General features: G+C 45.2%; 1 protein-coding gene across 1 annotated transcript in view; it reads left to right on the forward strand.

Annotated features, from left to right (window-relative positions):
• Window positions 1–10,000, forward strand: part of LOC121611855 (protocadherin-1-like) — a 174,582-nt gene that overhangs the window by 82,902 nt on the left and 81,680 nt on the right. Inside the window, exon 5 of the mRNA XM_041944565.1 lies at window positions 6,970–7,189. Within this exon, the coding sequence (XP_041800499.1) occupies window positions 6,970–7,189 (220 nt within the window). The remainder of the gene's footprint in view (window positions 1–6,969; window positions 7,190–10,000) is intronic.

Consider the following 10,000-nt stretch of genomic DNA (forward strand, 5'->3'; position numbering starts at 1 on the left):
CCATTGTGTCCTCATGCTGGTTCAGGTTCAGGTACATGAAGGTACACACACACACACACACACACACCTTTCTGTCTTTACTGGTCTACCTTCATTTGTCCTGATGCACCTTGGTCTCTCTCTCTTTCTGTCTCTCTTTCTGTCTCTCTCTCTCTTTCTGTCTCTCTCTTTCTCTCTTTCAGTCTCTCTCTTTCTGTCTCTCTCTCTTTCAGTCTCTCTCTCTTTCTGTCTCTCTCTCTTTGTGTCTCTCTCTTTCTGTCTCTCTCTTTGTCTCTCTCTCTCTTTGTGTCTCTCTCTCTCTCTTTCTGTCTCTCTCTTTGTCTCTCTCTCTCTTTGTGTCTCTCTCTTTCTGTCTCTCTCTTTGTGTCTCTCTCTTTGTCTCTCTCTCTCTTTGTGTCTCTCTCTCTCTTTGTGTCTCTCTCTTTGTCTCTCTCTCTCTTTGTGTCTCTCTCTTTGTGTCTCTCTCTCTTTCTGTCTCTCTCTCTCTTTCTGTCTCTCTCTTTGTCTCTCTCTCTCTTTGTGTCTCTCTCTTTGTGTCTCTCTCTCTTTGTGTCTCTCTCTTTGTGTCTCTCTCTCTTTGTGTCTCTCTCTCTCTCTGTCAGTCTCTCTCTTTCTGTCTCTCTCTCTTTGTGTCTCTCTCTCTCTCTCTGTCAGTCTCTCTCTTTCTGTCTCTCTCTCTCTGTCTCTCTCTCTCTCTGTCTCTCTCTCTCTCTCTGTCTCTCTCTCCACCTGTTTCAAATGAGCTTTATTAGCAGGAATGTTACAGTATTGCTGAAGCTAGATTACATATTATTGACTAATTACATTTTACACAAGAAAACTAAAAAGATAATCACAAGATGACAAACACACACACACACAAACACACACACACACACACACACACACTGCTGTACAGACGTCATCACTCAGAAACACTCACTCCCCACACGGCGGCCAGTTACTGCGAATCAGGGAGATGAATAATTCATCGGGCGCAGTGAAAGCTGTTTTAAAGGTCCGGTGTGGAGGATTTAGGAGGATCTATTGTTGGAAGTGTAATCTGATATTCATAGTTATGCTCTCATCAGTGCATCATCGGCTGAAATCAGGTCTGTCGTGTTTGTGTTGGAGGGAGTTTGTTGCTCCACCGTAGGAGGGGGGGGCTGAGGCGGGCGTAGAAATGCAAACGAACAGAGACCTTTTCTCTTTTTTTACAGCAGAATATGTGTGTGTGTGTGTGTGTGTGTGTGTGTGTGTTTCTGTTCATTCAGCTGTGAATTAGCTGATTTTTATAAATTACCTCCACGTTTCCACTTGATTCAGTTTTTCCGTCCATGTTTTCTGCATCATGGATAAACTCGGATATACAGACAGGAAACTCTCTCTCTCTCTCTCTCTCTCTCTCTCTCTCTCTCTCCCTCTCTCTCTCCCTCTCTCTCTCTCTCCCTCTCTCTCTCTCTCTCTTATCTCTCATTTTCTTTTTAGGTCTCTCTCTCTTCTGTCAGAGTCTCTCTCTCCACTCCTCGTTCACTCCTCTCGAATTCAACACAGTTGTGTCGAATTATCGCTGGCAGCTGCTCTTCACGTGTGTGTGTGTGTGTGTGTGTGTGTGTGTGTGTGTGTGTGTGTGTGTGTGTGTGTGTGTGTGTGCATGCATACTTGATAAGGACAGACTTTTATAAGCATGCACAATGCAGCCTCACACACTCTTATCTCCCACAGAGGGAGGTAATGAGGATCACACACACACACACACACACACACACACACACACACACACTCTCAGTTATCTCCCTCTCCGTGTCTCGGCTGACAAACAGCCAGCGAGGCGTCGTGCGTTTCTCCTCTCGCTGGTTTTTAATCATCTCTGAACAATGTGGCCCAGTGAACGCGCCTCCTCCTCCTCTACTTCCACCTCCTGCAGGAGGATGAGGAGCAGCAGCAGCAGCAGCAGCAGGAGGAGGCCTGGCCCTCTTATCTCTCTGAACCCACGGCTGGCCTCCTCCTCTACCACTTCCTGCACGAGTAAGAGGACCAGCAGCTCCTCGTCTTTCCTCCTCCTTCTGCTTTTCTTTCATCATCTTCCTCACCTACTTCTGCTGTTCTCTATTGTCCTCTCCTTCTTCATCCTGCTCCTTTTTCTCTTACCTCCTGCTCTATTATTATTATTCCTTTCTTGTTTTCTCTTCTTCTGTTGCTCCTCTTCCACCTTCTAATGCTGCTTGTCTCTTTTCTTTTTTATTTCCTCTTCTTCCCCTGCTCTCTTCCTCCTCATCCTCCTCTTATTCATCTCCTTCCTGTTTCCTCCTCTACTGTGCACCTCCCACTGCTTCTCCTTTATGCTCCTATTTGTCTTCCTCCCGCTCTCTCCTCTACTCCACTTTATCCTTTGTGTTCCTCTATTTCTTCCTCCACTCACTGCTGCTCTTCTGGTGTTTTCCTCCACCTCCTTTTTTTTAAATCTTCCATCCACTACCTTCCTCTTCTTACTCCTCCTTCTCCTGCTCATCCTTATCTTGCTCTTCTTCCTCTTTTTTCCTGCTGCTGTACTCTCCTCCCTTCTCTGATGGCTACCTCTTGCTTCTTATCATCACTTCTCCTCCTGCTACTCTTATTGCTCCTCTTACGTGGCTGACTTCCTCCCATCCTATTTCTCCCCCCTGTGCTCCTTATACACCTCCTCTTCCTCCAAAATCCCACAGAAATATCTTGCAAACATCAGTAGCCATCTTGTAAAGTCTGCATTGTGCTCCATTTGAAGCCTTCTTAATTCTGCCTTTCTGCGTGATGGATTCTGCAGCATATTCATGGCCCGAGCGTTTCCCTCAGCGATGGTAATGAAGGTCAGTTACTATGGATTCAAGGAAAAATGGTTCATCATGCACCCTTGTTTTACATAAAAGTGCATATGTGCATTTTGCCTGCAGAGGACTGAATATTCTTCAGTGGAGGAATAATCACAATCTCCATTCAAAGTGCAGCATTAACAGTTTGCCGTTGAGGAAGGAGGCCACGATGAACTGCTTCCCTTGAATTCTTAATTACCGACCTTCATCGCGTTCCAGTGTATCCAGTCAACACGCTCATGTCCAGCGTGTTCAGTGTGTTTGGAGGTTAAACACTAACACACTACTTAAAATATTAACAGCTGAAAATGGATGATACAAAACTTCAGTGTCGTTGTTTAATCTTTAGATTTAGCTCCGGACTGCCGGCTGGAGGATTTTATAGATCCCAGAACTGACCCAGGACCTGAGTCTGGGTGCACGGTGAATGAAATCCCGTCTTTTTGGATCAGGTTGAATTATTTATCTGTTGTGGACCGCTTCTGATCCCTCTTTGGCTGTCTGGTGGATTTTGCACCGCTCTGTTTCAGATCAGGTCCAAATGTTGGAACCGACTTTCCAACCGAGCGTGAACCCTCATCTTCTTCTAACCCCGCGACTCTCAATCCACGAACGCCGTCAGTCAGCTGGTTTTCATCTCTGAAGCATCGCCTCCAGCTGTGGTCGAGGGCTTTTTCTGGTTTTCGAGGCCCGCCGCCTCTCCGAGGCCATCAGACAGAAAATAGAGCAGCGAAAGAACACCAGGGTGCGTGGTCAGGCAGGCGCCGGCCATTTTGTCCTCCACATGGCGGTGATCTAGAACGAGAGGGCGTAAGAGATGGCGGCAGCGGCTGGGCGGAGGCGGAGGTGGAGGTGGTGCTGGATGTTGGTTGGTCTTTATATTCCTCCCCTCTGATCTGCTCCACTTTCGCACGGTGCAACCTGCTGAGGTGGCACTTCTTCTTCCAGCAAACAAACACACACACACGAGCAGAGGTGGAGAAGGGATAGAAAAAACAGGGATTTTGCAGAGTGTGTGTGTGGTGTGTGTGGTGTGTTTGGGCGCGCTGGGGGTGACAGACAGGCAGGAGAGGGATCGGGACGATTTGATCCGCTTCATTTCTCCCTTCATGTATATATAGATGTGATTTATTTCCTAATGCTCACACAGCAAACAGAGCAGAGGTGGCTGGAAGCAGGAAGCAGTTATTAATAACACAACCTGCCACACTTCGCTCTCCCGCTTTCCCCGACACACACATTTAACCGTGAGACCGCTGCAGGCGCTCAGGTAGGGACAGTCTGAATATTTGGCAAATGGAAATGTTTATTCTTTGTGAATGTGCTCTTTATGATTTGTGTGGGGAAACAAACTGGCTGAACAACACTGAAAGCCTCTTCTGTCAACAAAAGATCACATTTTCTTCATCGCCGTCCAACATTTTCTATGAACTCTATTATCGGGGATTTTTCGTCTGCTTTTCCCGCCTCCAGTCGCACCGAGCATTGATATAACATGTGTTCCAACGACTTTGCAAAATGTCAGCCGGCGTGTAATTAAACTTTGAAATCAGTCGTCTGAGAGCTGCCGAAACAACAAATATAATGCCGATGTTTGAAAAACTCTGAACCAAGACAGAACATACTCACTAAATCAGTGCTTATCGTGATAGTTTCAGTTCATTTCAGTGTGATGTCACAGGAAGCAGGAAGCTGAAACTGAATAAACGAAGAGATGTCTGTTAATCATGTGAGAATCTTTCCACAGTGACCCTCAATGTGACTTCATCAGTGTTACCTGCATGTCTCTGAGCAGCAGCTGCTTCTGTGCAGCATTAGCTCCGCTCTACATATCTTTGAAATTACTTAATTTTAAAGAAGAATGACTTTCTGCTTATGAAAGAAGTGGCAGCTTGAAGGTTTGTGATTGGAGGAGGTGAACCAGGAGGAGGCAGAAAAACACATGCATGCATGAGGGAGTGAAGAGTGAGTGAAGCAGTCGTCCTGATGAAGATCTGCTCTGTTTGAGGGTTGGTTAACGTTGGTGTGCAGTTAAAAGTGTGAAGTTGTCGGTGAGAGCCTCTGAAATCTGATTTTTTAAGGGGGAAACCGGCCTCAGAAGATTTACAGCGAGCAAACATGGACATAGTGAGAAGGAAAACGTACAACTGACAGGTTAAAACACTCGCTTGCACTACAAGCACCTGCGGTTTCATCCCGACAACAGAAAAATACAGTTAGTGACCTCTCTGAACGCCGCTGCTGACAGGAAGTGTGCTGAGCGTCCCGTTATTACCGAGCATTTGAATGTGTTTACCTGGAGAGGAGCCCGCCGCCTGGAGCGCCGGGGATCTGCGCCTCTGATGCCTCTACAGCACATTGTGTCCACACAGTTTAAAGGACAGCTCCGCTGTGGTTTCAGTTTTGTACCTTTTCCATCGGCGTGACATTAATTCAGGCTGTTTGTACCTTCACGCTGCACAGTTACACATATTTTGAAATCTGTTCAGCCGAGCCTGTCAGACTGGTCTGGATGCAAACAGCAGAGGCTGGCGACCGTCGTCACGCCGCAGCTGGTTGTTAAACTTTCTGAATGTGTGACTGTTCTGAGCAGTGGAGGATGCGGCCTGATGGCCTGCAGGTTGCTGGTTTGAATCCCAGCACAAGAAAACTACATTTTCCTTTTGGCTGCCGCAAAAAACGAGCTGAAGGCATGAAAAAGAGGCGAAACCCGGTTTGTTTTTGTGGGATGAGTCTGGACGTACTGGTTTTACTGGTTCAGGGTCCTGACAGTGTCCAGTTGCCATGGTGATGTAGTATCTGCCGCGACAGGGATGCTGCTCTTTATCAGCCAGGGCTGGACAGGTGTGTGTGTGCGTGCGTGTGTGTGATTGAAATGTTCGACAGAGCATTGTGTGCTCTTGAATCGGGACACTGTTCGTTTGGCAGCGCTCGCTGCATTCGCACATTGTCTGTGTGTCTGCGTGAGTGGCGTCCAGCGTCCCTGCAGCGCTATAGGGAGGCTAATTGTATTTTAATTACAAAACCATCAAACACACGAGTCAGACAGCTACCTTCCACCCCCAGAAACACAGTAAATGGAGCAGTAAAGTGTGTGTTCAGCCTGCTGCTTGCATTAAAACAATCTGCTTCATGACAGAAACGGCTCAGTGGGAGAAGAACCGAACACATGTTGGGGAATTTTACAGGAAACTAGCGATAAAGCGTCAGATCTAATGTAGTGTGTTCTGAATATGAGATGTGAAATCAGGCTCATGTTTATCTTCTTTTAAAACTCAAATACTGTTAGCTTATTTTGAACATTTTCTTCATTAGGGCATCCATCATTTGAAATATTTAATATAATCTGAAGTATTGAATGGATGATTGACAGAGAGTTATATCTTTTTAATTGATGCACGTTATTTGAAATTGCAGGTTTTACATTTTGTCTGATCTTCAGTAATACTTCATTTTAAGTGCATTTTCTGGCTGAAGTGAAGAAACTTGAAGCATATTGGCTCATGGGGAAACCTCTATCAGTCAACTGCGTGATCACACCCTGTCAGTCAGACAGACGGTGAACAGCGGCGGGAAAACGCCAACACGTCTGTTGTACTTTTAAACCACAGAATCATTTCCCTCTTCAGATTTGTGGCTGTGAAGCTGAATTTGATGTCGGAGAAAGCTGTCAACGTCTTTGTCTGTCTGTTTTTTTTTTTTTTTTAAATGAAATGTGATGAAAGATGAGCTGAGATAATCGGATGATGTAAAATGAGATGACGTGAGAGCAGTGATGGGACGACATGAGATGAGATCTGCGGTGACGAGATGAACGTTGACTGATCCTCGTGGTTTGAGGAGTAAAATAAAAAGTAAAAAACCAAGTCGGGGAGTTTGAGAACAGAGTGCGAGGAAATGAAAGTTTCGGAAAGTGAGTCTTCCAGTCACGGCGTCTAAATGACTTCTTTAAAGTTATTTTTACAGTCTGGCTTCTGCTTGATGTCTTTAATCATTTAAACTGCTTCATCTGCATCAGATCAAACTGAAAGTGATTTCTAATAAAACCACCTCATGTTAAATTTAACTTAAAGTGTCATTAAGAGCGTTAAATGTTCCAGAAACTGAACTAATCCCGCCCCCTTCTCTCTGCCAATCACAGCTCCCCCACCGCCGAGTGACCTTCTCCACGGCCAATCAGGCGCAAGACCTGCAGGACGCGTCCCAGCACAGCTACTACGACAGCGGCCTGGAGGAGTCAGAGACGCCCAGCTCCAAGTCGTCGTCGGGGCCGCGGATCGGGCCGCTGGCGCTGCCGGAGGACCACTACGAGCGGACCACACCCGACGGCAGCATCGGCGAGATGGAGCACCCGGAGAACGGTAAGACCAGGTGGAGTTTCCCCTCCCTCTACTCCTCTTTTCACCTCCCGCCTCCTCCATCCATCAGCAGACACACACACACACACACACACACACACACATGCACACACTTCAAAACCAATAAACACTGCTGGCTTTCACGCACATTAACACTGTTTTCATCACACACACGCACACACACCTTGCGCTGTGTGCTGAATTACAGTGCGTCAGCAGGAATGTTAACGTTGTATTTTTAATCAGACTCCCACAATTCCCTGCGCTGTGTATACCTTCGTTAAAGAGGTGTGTGACCTCACAGCAGCACAACACAATCAATATGCAACATAATCAACTCCCGTGGCTTAACGAATTAACATCCCAATTATGTAAATCATACTGAGTCCAACCTTCCATCAGCTCCACTTATAGATCCACAGAGGGAGGCTAGCAGGGAGTACGCTAACACAATACACTCCCTCTGTCTTCAGTCGTTAGCATGTTGTCGGCCTGTCATCATCTTGTTAGCATGTTGATTTTTATGTGTCTGCACACGGTTTATCATTTACAGGACAGCAGCTTTGAAAACAGCTATAATTCAGACGGGTTATGGGAATGACAACAGACTTAGCTAGTTAGCTGTAGCATGTTAGCAGTAAGACACTGTTAATGATGCTGCATCACCAAAAAGACGCACCACAGCACACACCGAAGTGTTTTCATAGTCTTGTTAGCATGTTGCTACCAGGACTCAGCATGTTGACTCTTAAGTTCTGTGTTGATACAGAAACGCTAAAAGGGAAACATTCATTAGCATTACTGTATTTTGCAATTTATGCTAATGATGCTACATCATGGCACAGATTTACCAGAGACAGCAGACATAAGCATGCTTTTATTACTTTACTTTTCATGTGTTTAAAGCCAGTTTAGATCATGGAACAAACTAGCTATAATGCTAGCGTATTATCGCCACGACTTTCATGTTTCTGCCTGTTTTAACGTAGAAACTGAGCAGTAAATTTTTGCTAAACTCAGACATTTTTGCTAAACTCAGACAGAATACAGTGCATTATAACTGACTGACTAACTGTTAAGTTAGCTGTGTTGCCTTTTGGCAGATGAATGGCTGTCAAAGATGCTAATATGCTACACAACACAAGGAGACACACAACAAACACACACATTTTGTGCTTTACTTTTCGTGTTTGAAGCCAGTTTAGCAAGGAACGAGCTACCTGCAGTCACGTGCATCATCACGATGCACACTGACTTTTACCCGTCTGTCTCTGCCAGCAACGACACGTTTTACCGCCTCTCCTTGCGAACTAGAAAGAATCAAAGTTGGCAAAATGTGCCGAACCATAAGCCAGTCCAGCAGGGAACATACATGCTTGCTAGCTTGATGCTAGCATCTCGACTTTAATATTTGTGCTGTAGTGGTAACACAAGCTGAGGAGTAAAAAGCACTAAATCACACTACGTCTGCTTTAATTTAGGCCTGTTAAATTCTAGTTTGGCATTAGATAAGACAGGAAGTGTCACATGGGTCTATTCTGTCATTGTATTGGTATCTCTTCTTAACATACTGATTTATCTGTGTGTCTCAGAATGGTGGAGATAAAGTATTTTATTTTTTTATAGCTGTGCAGACTGTGGGTCAGTTATTACATGCAAAGCCTCATTTCTGTGTTCGAAGTCTCAAAACATGAACCAGCGCATAGCCAAACTATTTCACCAACATGTCTGTAAATAGTCCGAACGCTTGCAGTAACATTTATTTTTTCCAGCCCACTTGTGTGTGGCTTTGTTGTATGGACCCTCTGATTACACCATGATATACAGTAGCTGTTGGCTTTTATTGTTCTACTTTTAAAACTCATTTTCCCTCTGGTATAAACAAAGGACTTCGTTTACCTGCTTTCTGGAGCCAAATGATTCATTAGACACACATCTAAAAACACTCTGCCATCTTTTTTTTTACTCATGTCACTGTTCATTGTTCTGCTTCGGCTGTTAACGCCTCGTTACGACTTACGCCAATTAAGCTAACTGAAGTGAAAAAGCTGAAACTGGCAAAAAATAGAAAGTGGAGAGAGAGAGCGAGCGAGAGAGAGAGAGGTTGAGTGTAAATGTCATCCCTGTCGTCTTTTGTGAGGGCGAGAAGACCAACTCTCTCCCTCTCTCTCTCTCAACCCACAGGTCGTACGTATGCCATCTGTAAACACAATTATTCACAGCTGCTCGCACACCCACAGGCTACTGCCACCCTGTGTGTGTGTGTGTGTGTGTGTGTGTGTGTGTGTGTGTGTGTGTGTGTGTGTGTGATAGCAATAGAGAGCAGGAGAGTGTGTAAGTGGCTGTATCTCCTCACACACAGTGGAATGAGGTCAGGGTTATGTTGTGTGTGTGTGTGTGTGTTGTAGTGTGAAGGGATTGTACAATCTTCCACTTTGATGGTCAAACATGTTTTAGCTGCAGGTATTTTCCCAAGGAAGTGTGTGCGTGTGTGTGTGTGCGCGTGTGTGTGCGTTGTACCAGCAGAGAGGTCAACAGATTACAGCTAGTCTTCTGAGGATTAACACACTACAACAGATACACTTTACTCTCTCACTTTCTCTGTGATTCAAAACGTAAACCTTTATTGCAGCGATAAGCCGAGCACCGTCTGCCAGTTCATGCTAAAAGTTTTATTACATCTTTTTTCCCTTTTTTTTGTCTTTTTTTCTCTTTTGTTGATCATCCCTCTCTGTTGTCTCCAACCAAAGCCCATTCAAAATTCCACTGATTTAGTCTGCATTTAAAAATCTCGACGGCATATTTCTCTTTTTT

Source organism: Chelmon rostratus, chromosome 9 (assembly GCF_017976325.1).
Source record: "Chelmon rostratus isolate fCheRos1 chromosome 9, fCheRos1.pri, whole genome shotgun sequence".
In the NCBI taxonomy this organism is placed as follows: Eukaryota; Metazoa; Chordata; class Actinopteri; order Chaetodontiformes; family Chaetodontidae; genus Chelmon; species Chelmon rostratus.